Source organism: Lepidochelys olivacea (genome assembly GCF_965140295.1).
Source record: "Lepidochelys olivacea isolate rLepOli2 genome assembly, chromosome: 24".
NCBI classification, from domain to species: Eukaryota; Metazoa; Chordata; order Testudines; family Cheloniidae; genus Lepidochelys; species Lepidochelys olivacea.
In genome coordinates, this window is record NC_140434.1 from 2,793,742 (window position 1) to 2,813,385 (window position 19,644).

General features: G+C 42.0%; 3 protein-coding genes across 3 annotated transcripts; 2 read left to right on the forward strand and 1 right to left on the reverse strand.

The window, feature by feature from the left end:
* The first annotated feature begins 2,953 nt into the window (after positions 1-2,953).
* LOC311512326 (uncharacterized protein) lies at positions 2,954-4,993 on the forward strand. The gene is made up of 2 exons (XM_084613473.1): positions 2,954-2,983; positions 4,020-4,993. The coding sequence occupies exon 2, from the start codon at positions 4,040-4,042 to the stop codon at positions 4,526-4,528; it is 489 nt and encodes a 162-aa protein (XP_084469599.1). The 5' UTR covers positions 2,954-2,983; positions 4,020-4,039; the 3' UTR covers positions 4,529-4,993.
* A 2,330-nt stretch (positions 4,994-7,323) lies between these two features.
* LOC311512321 (uncharacterized protein) lies at positions 7,324-10,182 on the reverse strand. The gene is made up of 2 exons (XM_084613468.1): positions 10,152-10,182; positions 7,324-8,312 (listed from the first exon to the last, which is right to left on the reverse strand). Exon 2 carries the CDS (start codon positions 8,290-8,292, stop codon positions 7,789-7,791), a length of 504 nt encoding a protein of 167 aa, XP_084469594.1. The 5' UTR covers positions 8,293-8,312; positions 10,152-10,182; the 3' UTR covers positions 7,324-7,788.
* A 4,518-nt stretch (positions 10,183-14,700) lies between these two features.
* Positions 14,701-16,783, forward strand: LOC311512327 (uncharacterized protein). Its single transcript, XM_084613474.1, has 2 exons — positions 14,701-14,751; positions 15,810-16,783. The coding sequence occupies exon 2, from the start codon at positions 15,830-15,832 to the stop codon at positions 16,316-16,318; it is 489 nt and encodes a 162-aa protein (XP_084469600.1). The 5' UTR covers positions 14,701-14,751; positions 15,810-15,829; the 3' UTR covers positions 16,319-16,783.
* Positions 16,784-19,644: the final 2,861 nt, after the last annotated feature.

The following is a 19,644-nucleotide window of genomic DNA, read 5'->3' on the forward strand; positions in this document are numbered from 1 at the left end:
TAAATTAAATGGTAATAAGTAATAACTTGGATTTTCAGAAAGTCTTTGACAAGCTCCCGCACCAAATACTCTTAAACAAACTAAAGCAGTTATGGGGGTAAAAGGCAAAGTTCTCTCATGGATTAGTAACCAGTTAATATATAATGGGAAAGGGGTAGAAAGGAAATTTTTAGTTTTCAAAGTGGAAAGAGGTAAACAGTGGGCTCCCTCAAGGAGTCGTACTCAGACCAGTGCTCTTTAATGTATTCATAAATGATCTGGAAAAAGAGGTAAATTTTGAATTGGCAAAGTTTGCAGGCCACACAAAATACTTATGATTGTTAAGTGTGGTGCATACTGCAAAGAGTTACAAAGAGATCTTACAAAACTGGGTAAGAAAATGGTAGTACGATTTCAAGTTGACAAATGCAAAGTAATAGAGATTGAAAAATATAATCTCAATTATACGCTAACAATGATGGGGTCTAATTTTAGTTGTTGCCACTCAAGAAAGATCTTGGAATTATTGTGGGGAGTTTTCTGAAAACGTCCGCTCAATCGTAGAATCACAGAAATGTAGGCCTGGAAGGGACCTTAGGAGGTCATGTAGTCCAGTCCCCTGCACTCATGGCAGGGCTAAGTTTTATCTAGACCATCCCTGACAGGTGTTTGTCTAACTTTCTCTTAAGATCTCTATTGATGGAGATTCCACAACCTCCCTGGGGAATTTATTCCAGTTCTTAACCACCCTGGCATTCGGAAGTTTTTCCTAACGTCCAATCTAAATGGCCCAACCTGCAATTTGAGACCATTGCTTCTTGTTCTATCCTCAGAGGTTAAGGAGAACAAGTTTTCTCCCTCCTCCTTCTAACAACCTTTTATGTGCTTGGAAACTGTTATCATGTCGCCTCTCAGTCTTCTCCTCTCCAGAGTATACAAGCCTACTTTCTGCAATGTTCCCTCATAGGTCATGTTTTCTAGACCTTTAATCATTTTTGTTGCTCTTCTCCGATGTTTGTTTTAAACTTGCTGCCTATTAATTACTTTGGGTGACCCCTGGTTCATGTGTTATGTGAAAGGGTAAATAGCACTCCCTTATGCATTTCCATTACATGACTCATGATTTTGTAGACCTCTGTCACGTTCCCCCTCAGTCCTCCCTTTTCCAAGTTGAACACTCTTAGTCATTTTAATCTCACCTCATATGGAAGCTGTTTTATACCCTTAATCATTTGTGTTGCCCTTCTCTGGATTTTATATCTTTTTTGAGATGGGGTGACCAGCACCGCATGCAGTATTCCAGGGGTGGCACACCATAGATTTACATAGTAGCATTACAATGTTTTTCTGTTTTAGGATCCTATCTGTTTCATAATGGTTCCTAACATTCTCTTAGCCTTTTTGACTGCTGCTGGACATGGAGCCGATATTTTCAGAGACCTACCTGCAGTGAGTTTAAAATCTCTTTCCTGGGGGGTAACAGCTAACTTAAACCCCATTGTTGTGCACGTAGAGTTGGGATTATGTTTTCCAATGTGCATTACTTTGCCTTTTCCAACATGCCATTTCATCTGCCATTTTCTTGCCAGTTTTGTAAGATCCCTTTGTAACTCTTTGCAGTATGCTTCAACTTAACTATCTGGAGTAATTTTGTGTGGTTTGCAAACTTTGCCAACTCACAGTATACCCCCTTTTTCATTTATGAGTATGTTCAACAGCACTGGTCCCAGTACAGCTCCTAGAAGGAGCCAGCTATTTACCTCTTTCCACTTTGAAAACTGAACATTTTCTTCCTACCCTTTTCCTCCCTATGTTTTAACCAGTTACTGATTCATGAGAGGACCTTCCCTCTTTTCCCATAACTGCTTAGTTTACTTAAGGGCTTTCAGTGCAGGAGCTTGTCAAAGACTTTCTGAAAGTCCAAGTATACATTCTCCTCTGGAACACCATTCTCCACGTATTTGTTGACCAACTCAAGGAATTCTAATGATTGGTAAGACATGATTTCTCTTCACAAAGTCATATTGATTCTGATCCAGTATATCCTGTTAATCTATGTAGCTGATCATTCTGATCTTTACCAAGTTACAACCAATTTACCTGATACTGAATTTAGGAGACTTTTCTCAAAATTGGTGTCACATTAGTTATCTGCCAGTCATCTCATAGAGAGGCTGATTTAAGCAATAGGCTAGTTACCACAGTTAGCAGGTCTGCAAGTTTATATTTGAGTTCCTTCTGAACTTTTGGGTGAACACCATCTGGTCCTGGTGACTTATTACCCTTTAAGTTATCAGTTTGTTCTATTGCCCTGGTCATGTGTCCAGCACAGTATTGTAACCCAGAAGGCCTGGTTCCAAGGCCATTGAACTGATTGGAGAGACATTCATGCAATTCCAAAGGGTGTTGGCTCAAATACCCACTGTACAGGTAAGGACAGGAATGCTAGACATGCAGAATAATGTCTCCCACCCCACTAAGACTTCAGAAGGGTGAATTCCACCTTGCCGCTAATTAGATACTAGTCAGGATTTCAGGAACGACATGGAATCCTGTACATCACAGCAGATTGTAATATTGATACACCTTCATGTTTTGAAGTTATTCAGTGAAGAAGTAATGCAATGGAACTGGATTTATACCTCTGTCAACACCAAGGAGATAAGTGGGATGATACCAAGAAGGTATGTTGCCCATAAAGCTTTCAGATTAAAGGAATTTCAGGGAGTAATACGCAAGTCATCCATATGTGGGATTGGGAATTGAGTAATTGATGAACCATGGCAAAGCCATTTAAATAATTAGAGGATAATAATAATTATCATCCAAAGCAAGAAAACATTTTGTTTGGTCAGTGGTAATGCACGCAAGAAAACACTTTGGTTGGTTGGTTATTGAAAGGGTGTCTCCTATCCTTCCCATTGGCTAAGAAAGCATATAAAAGTGCTTGCAACTCTGGGTTGTTTTAGCCACTTCTCTTGATTTCATCCCCTTGGTGAACTGGGTAAGTCTATTGAATTCAAATTACTCTAGTTGTTGCTTTAGTGTTAGTTTTAACTATGCATTGTACTTTCACCAATACTGTGTGATTTTAGCAATATTAATGAGGGTGGTTTTTCTTTCCAAAAGAGACTCTCTGTAACTAGTCAGTTGCAGGCCTTGGCGGTGGCAGACTTTAAAATTATCATGCTGGGATTTTCAAATCCACATATGGGATTGGGACACCCATTTGCAATAAATATAACAGGCTAGTGCATGTACATCCATTACAGAATTCTAAAAAATCTCAGCCTTAAACTACTTTAGGAATGGACAGCTTTATTCTGACTCTTTATGGATAAATATAATTGCCAGACTGTCAGCTGACTTCACTGGACTCACAGGTATTTGCAGGAGGTGATCATCTGATCCTCCAGTTTCCATAAAATGCTGGAGATCAGTTTTGAAATATAACAACTGAACAGCGACTTGATTGTTCTTTTTAGTTTAGTAGATGATCAAGATCTAGATAAGTTTGAGAGGTTGGAAGTGCTTTAAAGGAATTGCCCTTCAGGGCAAATCTAGCCCCTAGTTTAGTGATGCTGAGAAGAAATTCTCCTTATGAGCAGTTTCCTCCATAATGGGCCACGTCGAGGACATTGGATGAGTTGGACCATGAGCTGACCCACTATGGCAAAACTTAAAGTCTTAAGGGTAGAGCTTGTAATGTTCGATCCTGATCTTGAGTTGGTACAAGCTGAAATAGCAGCTTTGAATGAAAAGTAGCTCTCACTGACTTCACAGAGTGTTGTGCAGCATAATGGTTGCATGAAGCAGTGAAAAGGTAACTTGTTTTGAAATTGCTGGGATTTTGTGTGTGTGTGTTTGAAGCCTAAGGGGAAAGAGTGCGAAGAAATAGAAGAAAGAAACGGGAGCAGATATGTGGCCTTCAACAAAACGTATCTACCTACCTAACCCCCATTTCTCTAAAACTCAATGCCTGAATCTCTTTTTCCGTTATCAGTTGTGTCTTACGTTTTCCTCCCTCCTGTGTTTTTCAGGATTCTCTCCATCACAGAAGATGTCTTACTGCCCGCCCCAGGATTGCTATTATGATATATGCCCACGCCCATGTATTGATGTCCGCAACGAGCCGTGTGTCACATCATGTGGCGATTCGAGTGCAGTTGTTTATGCACCACCAGTTGTTGTGAGATTCCCAGGACCAACTCTCGCTACTAACCCTCAAGACAGCATCGTGGGAACAACCATACCAAATTTGCCATATATTTCTGGTGGAGGTTTCAGAGGCTCAATTGGTTCTGGGGGTAGTTATGGTGGTGTTTATGGGGGAGGTTACAATGGTGGTGGTTACGGGGGAGGTAACGGTCTTGTTTATGGGGGAGGTTACAATGGTGGTTATGGGGTTGGAGCCGGGGGTGGCTATGGGGGTGGTTATGGAAGCTCATATGGTTATGGGGGCTCATGTGGTTATAGCAGGAAGTCATATCGTAGCATTTTTGGGAGAGGATATTCTGGGTCCGGCTATGGAAATTGTGGGCCATGTTAAACCCAGAAGAACAATCCATGGAATGAGAAACAAACAGGAAATGACAAGATAGAGATTCACAACTGATCTAATGGACAATGATGCCTACAACTCTACTTGCAGGCTGTGGGTGTTCATCACCTCTGTAAATCAGGCCTATCTGCGTCTTCCACTTCTTACATATTAGTGTAGGTTTATGATCCAATGGTTTTGCTGCTTAGTCTTATGCTCCTATTGTGCTTTGCGCTACTTGATGTTGAACTGGCTAAAACAAGTCACTTGGTTGAAAAAGGGACGTGATTTTCAAAGTCAGCAGCTTCAAGACAGAAAGCAGATCATCTTGTGTGAAAAGAATCACTTTGGAGCGGGTGATTGGTTCTTGCTCGTATTGTAACCCTGAAAATACATTCTTTGTACTCTGCATTCATTCATTCTGCAAGTGTGTGCTCCACTGCTCATTCCCATTAAAAATTGTTCTGCATCATAGCATTGGCCTTCTGGTTTTACTTTCTCCTCACTTCTTTCTATCCAAAGCAACTTGGGTGAAATTCACCCTGGTGCAGATGCTCAGTACGTGCCCTCTGCACAACAACCCTCCGCCTCAATGGAATAACTGAGCAGCAAAGTGCATTAACTGGTCAATAGCATGGGGCTGGCCATCTGCTCAGGGGAGATATTCCCCCTTGTTCCAAAAGTCTCAGAAGGGAATTAGAATATATTTCCCAGCTCTAAATATTATATAAAATTGTAGAATCCTGGAAATAGAGGGCTGGAAGGAACCTTGGGATGTCACCCTGTGCAGCCCCCTGTGCGGACGCAGGACCCAACCTGACTGGTCTTTGTCGAACCTCTCTTTATAAACCGTCAATGATGGAGATTCCACAACTTCCCGTCAAAGCCTGAAATCAATGCTTTATAATCATAATAGTTAGAAAGTTATGGCCAGTATCTAACCTGTATCACCCAGCATACAGATTAAGCCAATTACATCTCATTTTATCGTCAGCGGACAAGCAGAACAATTTTCCATCATGCTCTTTAAAATGGCCCTACACAAACCCACCAAGTCTCTTTTCCTGCAAAATGTATTCACAGAAGAACTGAAAACTAAGAATTTCAAAAGTGCTAGATCCTAGATTCTGCTTGAGAGGTGACTTAGATCGATCCCCACCCCCCGTCGTGTAGACCAGGCCTTAGATAGATAAGTAGATTGTAATCTCCCCAGAATGAGTGATTTATCACCACCACCCTATTTACTGATGAAAGGGAGATGAAAGAGAATATTGATTTTGCAAAGGTGACTCAAGACGTCTGTGGCGAAACCCAAGACGTCGATTTTCAAAAGCAACTGGTGATTTTGGTTCCTAACTTCAGACATCTTGAAAAAATCCTTGTTTTTAGAAGTACTCGCTGTCTAGTCTCTGGACCCCTGTTCTCATGAATACGTCTCAAGCAGAATCTAGGACCATGCACTTTTGAAATTCTTAGTTTTCAGTTCTTCTGTGCATACATTTTGCAGGAACAGAGACTTAGAAATTTCGTGCATGAAACAAGCTAAGTGTTTCTAGTATAGTAAGTAGGTGTCACTTGAAGAAAATTCATTATTCAACTAAAAATCCTTTCACTCATATTCTCTTAAGGGTTATCATTTTATTATTTTAGAGTCCTATCTATATCTTGATCTTAGGAAAGTTTTTGACAATCACCCCAGATATTCTTATACGCAAACTTGGGAAACATTTCCCTCAACCACGTCAACCTAGAACGCTATACGTAGGGGGGTACCCAGAGGAGGTTATCCTGGGTCTTTTGCTTGTCAATATATTCTCTAATAACTTGAATAATGGCGTTGACAGTTCACTGATAATATTTGCAGAGGACGCCAAGCTGAGAGAGGTTGCAAGCACTTTGGAAGACAGGATGAGAAGTCAAAATGAGCTTCACTGATTGGAGACTTCATCTGAAATCAATAAACTGAAATTTAATAAAGGCAACTACTAAGTATGAAGTTTGGGAAGGAAATTGTCACACTCGGATAGGGACTGGTGAAGCGTAAGCTGGAGTTTTGTCTCCAGTTTGGGACATCATACTTCAATAGGGAAGATGTGGACAAACTGGAGAGAGTCCAGAGGAGAGCTACAAAAATGACAAAAATTATAGAAACCTGACATCTGAGGAAAAATTGAAAACACTGGGCCTGGTTAGTGTTAAGAAAAGCAGACTGACGGGGGACCGGATGACACTTTCAAGTATGCGTAGTAGAGTATGGTGATCAATTGAAAGAGTATGGTGATCAATTATTCTGCATGTCCGCTGAAGATAAGATGAGATGTAAGTGGCTTAATCTGCATGATAGGAGATACAGGTTAGATATTAGCCATAGCTTTCTAACTATAATGATTGTAAAGCATTGATTTCAAGCTTTCATGGGAAGTTGTAAATCATTCACGGTTTATAAGCAGAGATTTGATGAAGACCAGTCAGGTCAGGTCCTGCGTCCGCAAAGGGGGCTGGAATTGGTGACATCCCAAGATTCCTTCCAGCTCTATATTTCCATGATTCTACAATTTTATATAATATTTAGAGTAGGGAAATATATCTAATTCCCTTCTGAGACTTTTGGAACACGGAGGAATATCTCCCCTGGGCAGATGGCCAGCACCATGCTATTGACCAGTTGTTGCTTAGTTATTCCCTTGAGGTGGAGATTTGTAGTGCAGGGGGCACATACGAAGCATCTACACTGGGGTGAATTTCCACCGAAGTTGCTTTAGATAGAAAGAAGGAAGGAGAAAGTAAAACCAGAAGGCCAATGCTATGATGCAGAATAATTTTTAATGGGAATGAGCAGCGGAGCACACACTTGCAGAATGATTGAATGCAGAGTACAAAGAATGTATTTTCAGGGTTACAATACGAGGAAGAACCAATCACCTGCTCCAAAATGATGCGTTTCACACAAGATGATCTGCTTTCTGTCTTGAAGCTGCTGACTATGAAAATCACGTCCCTTTTTCAACCAAGTGACTTGTTTTAGCCAGTTCAACATCAAGTAACGCAAAGCACAATAGGAGCATAAGACTAAGCTGCAAAACCATTGGATCATAAACCTACACTAATATGTAACAAGTGGAAGAGACCGATAGGCCTGATTTACAGAGGTGATGAACACCCACAGTCTGCAAGTAGAGTTGTAGGCATCATTGTCCATTAGATCAGCTGTGAATCTCTATCTTGTCATTTCCTGATTGTTTCTCATTCCATGGCTCGTTCTTCTGGGTTTAACATGGCCCACAATTTCCATAGCCGGACCCAGAATATCCTCCCCCAGAAATGCTACGATATGACTTCCTGCTATAACCACATGAGCCCCCGTAACCATATGAGCCTCCATAACCACCCCCATAACCACGCCCGGCTCCACCTCCATAACCACCCCCGGCTCCACTCCCAGAAACAACAACGTTACCTCCCCCGTAACCACCACCATAATCTCCCCCATAACCACCACCATAACTACCCCCAGAACCGATTGAGCCTCTGAAACCGCCACTAGAACCATATGGGACTCCAGGTCTTGCGGGCAAATTTGGTATGGTTGTTCCCACAATGCTGTCTTGAGGGCAAGTAGCGAGAGTTGGTCCTGGGAATCTCACAACAACTGGTGGCGCATAAACCACTGCACTCGAATCGCCACATGATGTGACACACGGCTCGTTGCGGACGTCAATACATGGGCGTGGGCATATATCATAATAGCAATCCTGGGGCGGGCAGTAAGACATCTTCTGTGATGGAAAGAATCCTGAAAAACACAGGAGGGAGGAAAACGTAAGACACAACTGATAATGGAAAAAGAGATTCAGGCATTGAGTTTTAGAGTAATGGGGGTTAGGTAGGTAGATAAGTTTTGTTGAAGGCCACATATCTGCTTCTGTTTCTTCCTTCTAGTCCTCTGAACCCATTCCCCCTTAAGCTTCAGAAACAAAAACAAACTAAAATAATTCCAAGCAATTTCATGAGAAATTACCCTTTCACTGCTCCATGCAAGCATAAAGCTGCACAACAAACAAGTGAGTTGCTATTTTCGTTGGGAGACAAGATTAACAGCACAGAGGATAGATGCAAGTGACTTGCTCACCATCATTGGTGAGTCATTGGATGGGTTGGAAGCAGAATTTAGACCTTCCTAATTTCTATTTGTGATAGAATTGATCATTAGGAAATTCCAATTGCTCCTAACTGCTGCAACTGAGACTAGGGCCCCATTGTGACAGGCACTGTACAACAAACAAAGAGTAAGACCAGAGGTAAGGAGCTCACCTGTGAGTTGTCAGATCTGGGGTCAAGTTGCTGCTCTGACTTTGACAGAGTGAGATTGTGAAAACAGGTCTCCTAAATCTGAGCAGAGTGCTCTAACCACTGGGCTATCAGATATTCTAGAAAACCCCCATGCCATTAGCTACACTGTCTGAGTGCTGAGCTGTTTGAGAAGCTCATCCTATCGGACAGAGCTGTTTGAGAAGCTCACCCTATTGCCCACCATCACACAGGAAATCAAATGCAGAATCCGAATGCAGATTAACTGCGTCCTTGTCCTCTGCCCTGACCCCAGGACCTTCTGTTCTCACCAGCCCAAGAGGAATGAGTTAAAAAACACAGAGTCTAATTACTAAACCCACTGTAGAAACTATTTCCGTTATGGATGCCTGGAATTTTCAAATCCTTTTGGAAAGTATTACCAGAAAGAAGTGCAGAGAAGCTGTTAAAAATGCAAGTACCCTTGTTAAATGAGCTCAAAAGTGGGGCTAGAACCCTCATCTGATCTAAGTCATCATAGCTGCTTTTATTTCAAAGGTGCTATTTCAACTTACACCAGGTAAAGATCTGTATTGAAGATTACAAGTTGCTCCCATAACACTTTACAGTTTGCGATACTGGTAAGCTCAGTGGTTGAACTCATCCAGTACCCTGTCTCTAATGCTGTGCAGCACCACACCCTTCAGAGGAAATTCTAGGGGCCCTGTTATGGCCCATTATTGAGGAAACTGCTCATAAGGAGAATTTCTTCCTAACATTACTAACGAAGAGGCTAGAATTGCCCTGAAGAAGAATTCACATATAGCACTTCCAACTTCTCAAACTTACCTTGATCTAGATCATCTACTAAACTAAAAAGAACAATTGGGTTGCATTTCAATTGTTATATTTCAAAATTGATCTCCAGGGTTTTATGGAAACAGCAGGATCAGGTCATCCCCTCATGCAAGTACTTCTGAATCCAGTGGAGTCGGCTCAAGGTCTGCCAGTCTTACTTGTCTATAACAGGTCGGAATAAAGCTGTCCATTCCTAAAGTCGTTTAAGGCTGCAATTGTTCAGGATTGTGGAATGGATTTACATAGCCTACCCTAGTATAATTATTGGGAATGGGTGTCCCCGTCCCATTTGTTAATCCTAGCGTGATATTTTTAAAGTCGGAATCCACCAAGGCCTGCAACGGACTAGTTCCAGAGAGCCTCTTTTGGAAAGAAAGAACTAACCTCCTTAATACTGCTAATCTTACAGACTGTTGGTGCAGGTTCAGTCCATAGTTAAACTATCTCTAAAGCAACAACTAGAGTAGTTTGAATTCAATAGACTTACCCAGGTCACCAAGGGGATGAAGTCAAGAGAGGTGGATAGAACAACCCGGCCTTGCAAGCACTTTTATATGCCTTCTTAGCCAATGAGAAGGCTAGGAGACACCCTTTCTGTACTAAGACCTTATCAGTAACAAAACAAAGTGTTTTTCTCAATGGGTAACACCTCTAATGTTTGCAGTAGTCTTGATCATGATTAATCAATTACTCAATTCTCAGTTCCACATAGATGACATGAACATTTCATCTTAAATCTTTGTGGGCAAGATACCTCCCTGGTATTATCTCTGATCTCCTTGGTGTTGACACAAGTATAAATCCAGTTCCATTTCATTAGTACTCCACTGAAAAACTTCAGAATAAGAGGGTGACTCAGAGGCGTATCGAGCTTACAATCTGCTGTGACATACAGGATTGCATGTTATTTCATTAAATCCCGACAAGCATCTAATTAGTGACAAGGTGGAGTTCACCCTTCTAAATCCTTGTAGGGTGGGAGACATTATTCTGCATGCTTAGTATTCCCACCCTTAGCTATACCATGTATGTTTGAGCCAACACCCTTTCGAAGTGCATGACTGTCTCTCCAATCAGTTCAATGGCCTTGGAACCAGGCCTTTTGGGTTACAGTACTGTGCCGGACACATGACCAGGGCAATGGCACAAACGGATAAATTAAATGGTAATAAGTCACCAGGACCAGATGGTATTCACCCAAGAGTTCAGAGGGAACTCAAATATGAAATTGCCTCAGTACTAACTGTGGTAAGAAGTCTATTGCTTACAGCAGCCTCTCTATCAGATGATTGACGGATATCTAATGTGATGCCGATTTTTAAAAATGGCTCTGAAGTTCAGTACAAGGTATATTGTTTGAAACTATAGTAAAGATCAGTATTATCAGCCATATAGAGGAACATGATATGCGGGGGAAGAGTCAATGTGGCTTTTGTGAAGAGAAGTCATGGCTTACTAATCATTAGAATTCTTTGAGTCAGTTAACAAATATCTGGGCAAGGGTGATCCAGTGGAGAATGGGTACTTGGACTTTCAGAAAGTCTTTGACAAGCTCCCGCACCAAATACTCTGAAACAAACTAAAGCAGTTATGGGGTAAAAGGGAAAGTTCTCCCATGGATTAGTAACCAGTTAATATATAATGGGAAAGGGATAGAAAGGAAATTTTTCGTTTTCAAAGTGGAAAGAGGTAAACAGTGGGCTCCCTCAAGGAGCCATACTCAGACCAGTGCTCTTTAATGTATTCATAAATGATCTGGAAAAAGAGGTAAATTTTGAATTGGCAAAGTTTGCAGGCCACACAAAATATTTATGATAGTTAAGTGCGGTGCATACTGCAAAGAGTTACAAAGAGATCTTACAAAACTGGGTGACTGGGCAAGAAAATGGTAGTACGATTTCAAGTTGACAAATGCAGAGTAATAGAGATTGAAAAATATAATCTCAATTATACGCTAACAGTGATGGCGTCTAATTTAGTTGTTGCCACTCAAGAAAGATCTTGGAATTATTGTGGGGAGTTTTCTGAAAACGTCCGCTCAATCGTAGAATCACAGAAATGTAGGCCTGGAAGGGACCTTAGGAGGTCATGTAGTCCAGTCCCCTGCACTCATGGCAGGACTAAGTTTTATCTAGACCATCCCTGACAGGTGTTTGTCTAACTTTCTCTTAAGATCTCTATTGATGGAGATTCCACAACTTCCCTGGGTAATTTATTCCAGTGCTTAACCACCCTGTCGTTCGGAAGTTTTTCCTAATGTCCAATCTAAATGGCCCAACCTGCAATTTGAGACCATTGCTTCTTGTTCTATCCTCAGAGGTTAAGGAGAACAAGTTTTCTCCCTCCTCCTTCTAACAACCTTTTATGTGCTTGGAAACTGTTATCATGTCGCCTCTCAGTCTTCTTCTCTCCAGAGTATACAAGCCTAATTTCTGCAATGTTCCCTCAAAGGCCGTGTTTTCTAGACCTTTAATCATTTTTGTAGCTCTTCTCCGATGATCCCGAATAACTCAGATACCAACTCAGTCAGCTCCTTGAGTATTCTAGCATGTATTTAATCAGGCCCTGGTAACTTGAAGACATCTGATTTGTCTAAGTGTTTTTAACTTGTTCTTTCCCTATTTTAGCCTCTGATCCTACTTCATTTTCCACTGGCCTTTACTACATTAGACGTCTGATCATTACTAACCTTTTTGGTGAAAATTGAAATGAAAAGTCATTTAACACATTGTGGATAAGTCATGAACATAAAAATGCCCTGCAGGGTTAGAACAGTGGTCCATCTAGCCCAGTATATGATCTTCCAACAGTGGCCGGGGCCAGATGCTTCAGCAAGAGTAATCAGAAATGGGCAATTTGTCATCCAGTCCCAGCTTCTAGCCGTCACAGGATTAGGAACACCCAGAGCATGGGGTTGCCTTCCTGACCAACTGGGTTACTAGGCATAGATGAACTTATCTTCTGTGAACTCACCTATTTCTTTTTTGAATCCAGTTATCATTTTGGCCTTTACATGATTCATGATTTTATAGACCTCTGTCACATTCCCCCTCAGTCCTCTCTTTTCCAAGTTGAACACTCTTAGTCATTTTAATCTCGCCTCATACGGAAGCTGTTCTATACCCTTAATCATTTGTGTTGCCCTTCTCTGGACTGTATACATTTTCTGAGATGGGGTGACCAGAACTGCATGCAGTATTCCAGGGGTGGCACACCATAGATTTACATAGTGGCATTACAATGTTTTTCTGTCTTAGAATCATAGAATATCAGGGTCGGAAGGGACCTCAGGAGGTCATCTTGTTCAACCCCCTGCTCAAAGCAGGACCAATCTCCAGTTTATGCCCCAGATCCCTAAATGGCCCCCTCAAGGGTTGAACTCACAACCCTGGGATTAGCAGGCCAATGCTCAAACCACTGAGCTATCCCTCCCCCCAGGGATCCTATCCATTTCATAATGGTTCCTAACATTCTCTTAGCGTTTTTGACTGCTGCTGGACATGGAGCCGATATTTTCAGAGACCTACCTGCAGTGAGTTTAAAATCTCTTTCCTGAGGGGTAACAGCTAACTTAAACCCCATCGTTGTGCACGTAGAGTTGGGATTATGTTTTCCAATGTGCATTACTTTGCCTTTTCCAACATGCCATTTCATCTGCCATTTTCTTGCCAGTTTTTTAAGATCCCTTTGTAACTCTTTGCAGTATGCTTCAACTTAACTATCTGGAGTAATTTTGTGTGGTTTGCAAACTTTGCCAACTCACAGTATACCCCCTTTTTCATTTATGAGTACGTTCAACAGGACTGGTCCCAGTACAGCTCCTAGAAGGAGCCAGCTATTTACCTCTTTCCACTTTGAAAACTGAACGTTTTCTTCCTACCCTTTTCCTCCCTATGTTTTAACCAGTTACTGATTCATGAGAGGACCTTCCCTCTTTTCCCATAACTGCTTAGTTTACTTAAGGGCTTTCAGTGCAGAAGCTTGTCAAAGACTTTCTGAAAGTCCAAGTATACATTCTCCTCTGGAACACCATTCTCCACGTATTTGTTGACAAACTCAAGGAATTCTAATGATTGGTAAGACATGATTTCTCTTCATAAAGTCATATTGATTCTGATCCAGTATATCCTGTTAATCTATGTAGCTGATCATTCTGATCTTTACCAAGTTGCAACCAATTTACCTGATACTGAATTTAGGAGACTTTTCTCAAAATTGGTGTCACATTAGTTATCTGCCAGTCATCTCATAGAGAGGCTGATTTAAGCAATAGACTAGTTACCACAGTTAGCAGTTCTGCAAGTTTATATTTGAGTTCCTTCTGAACTTTTGGGTGAACACCATCTGGTCCTAGTGACTTATTACCATTTAATTTATCAGTTTGTGCTATTGTCCTAGTTATGTGTCCAGCACAGTATTGTAACCCAGAAGGCCTGGTTCCAAGGCCATTGAACTGATTGGAGAGACATTCATGCAATTCCAAAGGGTGTTGGCTCAAATACCCACTGTACAGGTAAGGACGAGAATGCTAGACATGCAGAATAATGTCTCCCACCCCACTAAGAATTCAGAAGGGTGAATTCTACGTTGCCGCTAATTAGATACTAGTCAGGATTTCAGGAACGACATGGAATCCTGTACATCACAGCAGATTGTAATATTGATACACCTTCATATTTTGAAGTTATTCAGTGAAGAAGTAATGCAATGGAACTGGATTTATACCTCTGTCAACACCAAGGAGATCAATGGGATGATACCAAGAAGGTATGTTGCTCATAAAGCTTTCAGATTAAAGGAATTTCAGGGAGTAATACGCAGGTCATCCATATGTGGGATTGGGAATTGAGTAATTGATGAACCATGGCAAAGCCATTTAAATAATTAGAGGATAATAATAATTATCATCCAAAGCAAGAAAACATTTTGTTTGGTCAGTGGTAATGCACGCAAGAAAACACTTTGGTTGGTTGGTAATTGAAAGGGTGTCTCCTATCCTTCCCATTGGCTAAGAAAGCGTATAAAAGTGCTTGCAACTCTGGGTTGTTCTATCCACTTCTCTTGACTTCATCCCCTTGGTGAACTGGGTAAGTCTATTGAATTCAAATTACTCTAGTTGTTGCTTTAGTGTTAGTTTTAACTATGGATTGAACTTTCACCAATACTGTGTGATTTTAGCAATATTAATGAGGGTGGTTTTTCTTTCCAAAAGAGACTCTCTGTAACTAGTCAGTTGCAGGCCTTGGCGGTGGCAGACTTTAAAATTATCATGCTGGGATTTTCAAATCATATTTTCAAATCAATTTTCAAAACATATGGGATTGGGACATCCATTTGCAATAAATATAACAGGCTAGTGCATATATCTCCATTACACAATTCTGAAAATTCTCAGCCTTAAACTACTTTAGGAGTGGACAGCTTTATTCTGACTCTTTATAGATAAATATAATTGCCAGACTGTCAGCTGACTTCACTGGACTCACAGGTATTTGCAGGAGGTGATCATCTGATCCTTCAGTTTCCATAAAATGCTGGAGATCAGTTTTGAAATATAACAACTGAACAGCGACTTGATTGTTCTTTTTAGTTTAATGGATGATCAAGATCTAGATAAGTTTGAGAGGTTGGAAGTGCTTTAAAGGAATTTCCCTTCAGGGCAAATCTAGCCCCTAGTTTAGTGATTCTGAGAAGAAATTCTCCTTTTGAGCAGTTTCCTCCATAATGGGCCACGTCGAGGACATTGGATGAGTTGGACCATGAGCTGACCCACTATGGCAAAACTTAAAGTCTTAAGGGTAGAGCTTGTAATGTTCGATCCCGATCTTGAGCTGGTACAAGCTGAAATAGCAGCTTTGAATGAAAAGTAGCTCTCACTGACTTCACAGAGTGTTGTACAGCTTAATGGTTGCATGAAGCAGTGAAAAGGTAACTTGTTTTGAAATTGCTGGGATTTTGTGTGTGTGTGTTTGAAGCCTAAGGGGAAAGAGTGCGAAGAAATAGAAGGAAGAAAGGGGAGCAGATATGTGGCCTTCAACGAAACTTATCTACCTACCTAACCCCCATTTCTCTAAAACTCAATGCCTGAATCTCTTTTTCCATTATCAGTTGTGTCTTACGTTTTCCTCCCTCCTGTGTTTTTCAGGATTCTCTCCATCACAGAAGATGTCTTACTGCCCGCCCCAGGATTGCTATTATGATATATGCCCACGCCCATATATTGATGTCCGCAATGAGCCGTGTGTCACATCATGTGGCGATTCGACTGCAGTGGTTTATGCACCACCAGTTATTGTGAGATTCCCAGGACCAACTCTTGCTACTAACCCTCAAGACAGCATCGTGGGAACAAGCTTACCAAATTTCCCATATATCTCTGGTGGAGGTTTCAGAGGCTCAATCGGTTCTGGGAGTAGTTATGGTGGTGTTTATGGGGGAGGTTACAATGGTGGTGGTTACGGGGGAGGTAACGGTCTTGTTTATGGGGGAGGTTACAATGGTGGTTATGGGGTTGGAGCCGGGGGTGGCTATGGGGGTGGTTATGGAAGCTCATATGGTTATGGGGGCTCATGTGGTTATAGCAGGAAGTCATATCGTAGCATTTCTGGGGGAGGATATTCTGGGTCCGGCTATGGAAATTGTGGGCCATGTTAAACCCAGAAGAACAATCCACGGAATGAGAAACAAACAGGAAATGACAAGATAGAGATTCACAACTGATCTAATGGACAATGATGCCTACAACTCTACTTGCAGACTGTGGGTGTTCATCACCTCTGTAAATCAGGCCTATCGGTCTCTTCCACTTGTTACATATTAGTGTAGGTTTATGATCCAATGGTTTTGCAGCTTAGTCTTATGCTCCTATTGTGCTTTGCGCTACTTGATGTTGAACTGGCTAAAACAAGTCACTTGGTTGAAAAAGGGACGTGATTTTCATAGTCAGCAGCTTCAAGACAGAAAGCAGATCATCTTGTGTGAAACGCATCATTTTGGAGCGGGTGATTGGTTCTTTCTCGTATTGTAACCCTGAAAATACATTCTTTGTACTCTGCATTCATTCATTCTGCAAGTGTGTGCTCCGCTGCTCATTCCCATTAAAAATTATTCTGCATCATAGCATTGGCCTTCTGGTTTTACTTTCTCCTCACTTCTTTCTATCCAAAGCAACTTGGGTGAAATTCACCCTGGTGCAGACGCTCAGTACGTGCCCTCCGCACAACAACCCTCTGCCTCAAGGGAATAACTGAACAGCAAAGTGCATTAACTGGTCAATAGCATGGGGCTGGCCATCTTCCCAAGGGAGATATTCCCCTTTGTTCCAAAAGTCTCAGAAGGGAATTAGAATATATTTCCCAGCTCTAAATATTATATAAAATTGTAGAATCCTGGAAATATAGGGCTGGAAGGAACCTTGGGATGTCACCTTGTCCAGGCCCCTGTGCGGACGCAGGACCCGACTTGACTGGTCTTTGTCGAACCTCTCCTTATAAACCGTCAATGATGGAGATTCCACAACTTCCCGTCAAAGCCTGAAATCAATGCTTTACAATCATAATAGTTAGAAAGTTATGGCCAGTATCTAACCTGTATCTCCCATCATGCAGATTAAGCCTATTACATCTCATTTTATCTTCAGCGGACATGCAGTACAATTTTCCATCATGCTCTTTAAAATGGCCCTACACAAACCCACCAAGTCTCTTTTCCTGCAAAATGTATTCACAGAAGAACTGAAAACTAAGAATTTCAAAAGTGCTAGATCCTAGATTCTGCTTGAGAGGTAACTTAGATCGATCCCCGCCCTCCGTCGTGTAGACCAGGCCTTAGATAGATAAGTAGATTGTAATCTCCCCAAAATGAGTGATTTATTACCACCACCCTTTTTACTTATAGGGTGATGAAAGAGAATATTGATCCTCCAAAAACCACACACTCAAACTCACTCTCCTGCTGGTGTGTGTGTGTGTGTCCCCGGAGGTGGGGGGGGGGGGTGAGAGAGCCTGGATTTGTGCTGGACATGGCCCACCTTGATTACCATGCTCATTGTAGGGAGAGTGCTCACTTTGGATGAGCTATTACCAGCAGGAGAGTGAGTTTGTGTGTGTATGGGGTTGGGGGGGTGAGAAAACCTGGATTTGTGCTGGAAATGGCCCACCTTGATTATCATGCACATTGTAGGGAGAAAAGGAGTACTTGTGGCACCTTAGAGACTAACCAATTTATTAGAGCATAAGCTTTCGTGAGCTACAGCTCACTTCCTCAGATGCATATCGTGGAAACTGCAGCAGGCTTTATATATACACAGAGAATATGAAACAATACCTATTCCCACCCCACTGTCCTGCTGGTAATAGCTTATCTAAAGTGATCATCAGGTGGGCCATTTCCAGCACAAATCCAGGTTTTCTCACCCTCCACCCCCCCCACACAAATTCACTCTCCTGCTGGTGATAGCCCATCCAAAGTGACAACTCTTTACACAATGTGCATGACAATCAAGTTGGGCTATTTCCTGCACAAATCCAGGTTTTCTCACATCCCCCCCACCCCCATACACACACAAACTCACTCTCCTGCTGGTAATAGCTCATCCAAACTGACCACTCTTCAAGTTTAAATCCAAGTTAAACCAGAACATCTGGGGGGGGGGGGTAGGAAAAAACAAGAGGAAACAGGCTACCTTGCATAATGACTTAGCCACTCCCAGTCTCTATTTAAGCCTAAATTAATAGTATCCAATTGGCAAATGAATTCCAATTCAGCAGTTTCTCGCTGGAGTCTGGATTTGAAGTTTTTTTGTTTTAAGATAGCGACCTTCATGTCTGTGATTGCGTGACCAGAGAGATTGAAGTGTTCTCCGACTGGTTTATGAATGTTATAATTCTTGACATCTGATTTGTGTCCATTTATTCTTTTACGTAGAGACTGTCCAGTTTGACCAATGTATATGGCAGAGGGGCATTGCTGGCACATGATGGCATATATCACATTGGTGGATGTGCAGGTGAACGAGCCTCTGATCGTGTGGCTGATGTTATTAGGCCCTGTGATGGTGTCCCCTGAATAGATATGTGGGCACAATTGGCAACGGGCTTTGTTGCAAGGATAAGTTCCTGGGTTAGTGGTTCTGTTGTGTGGTATGTGGTTGTTGGTGAGTATTTGCTTCAGGTTGCGGGGCTGTCTGTAGGCAAGGACTGGCCTGTCTCCCAAGATTTGTGAGAGTGTTGGGTCATCCTTTAGGATAGGTTGTAGATCCTTAATAATGCGTTGGAGGGGTTTTAGTTGGGGGCTGAAGGTGACGGCTAGTGGCGTTCTGTTATTTTCTTTGTTAGGCCTGTCCTGTAGTAGGTAACTTCTGGGAACTCTTCTGGCTCTATCAATCTGTTTCTTTACTTCTGCAGGTGGGTATTGTAGTTGTAAGAAAGCTTGACAGAGATCTTGTAGGTGTTTGTCTCTGTCTGAGGGATTGGAGCAAATGCGGTTGTATCGCAGAGCTTGGCTGTAGACGATGGATCGTGTGGTGTGGTCAGGGTGAAAGCTGGAGGCATGCAGGTAGGAATAGCGGTCAGTAGGTTTCCGGTATAGGGTGGTGTTTATGTGACCATTGTTTATTAGCACTGTAGTGTCCAGGAAGTGGATCTCTTGTGTGGACTGGACCAGGCTGAGGTTGGTGGTGGGATGGAAATTGTTGAAATCATGGTGGAATTCCTCAAGGGCTTCTTTTCCATGGGTCCAGATGATGAAGATGTCATCAATATAGCACAAGTAGAGTAGGGGCTTTAGGGGACGAGAGCTGAGGAAGCGTTGTTCTAAATCAGCCATAAAAATGTTGGCATACTGTGGGGCCATGCGGGTACCCATAGCAGTGCCGCTGATCTGAAGGTATACATTGTCCCCAAATGTGAAGTAGTTATGGGTAAGGACAAAGTCACAAAGTTCAGCTACCAGGTTAGCCGTGACATTATCGGGGATAGTGT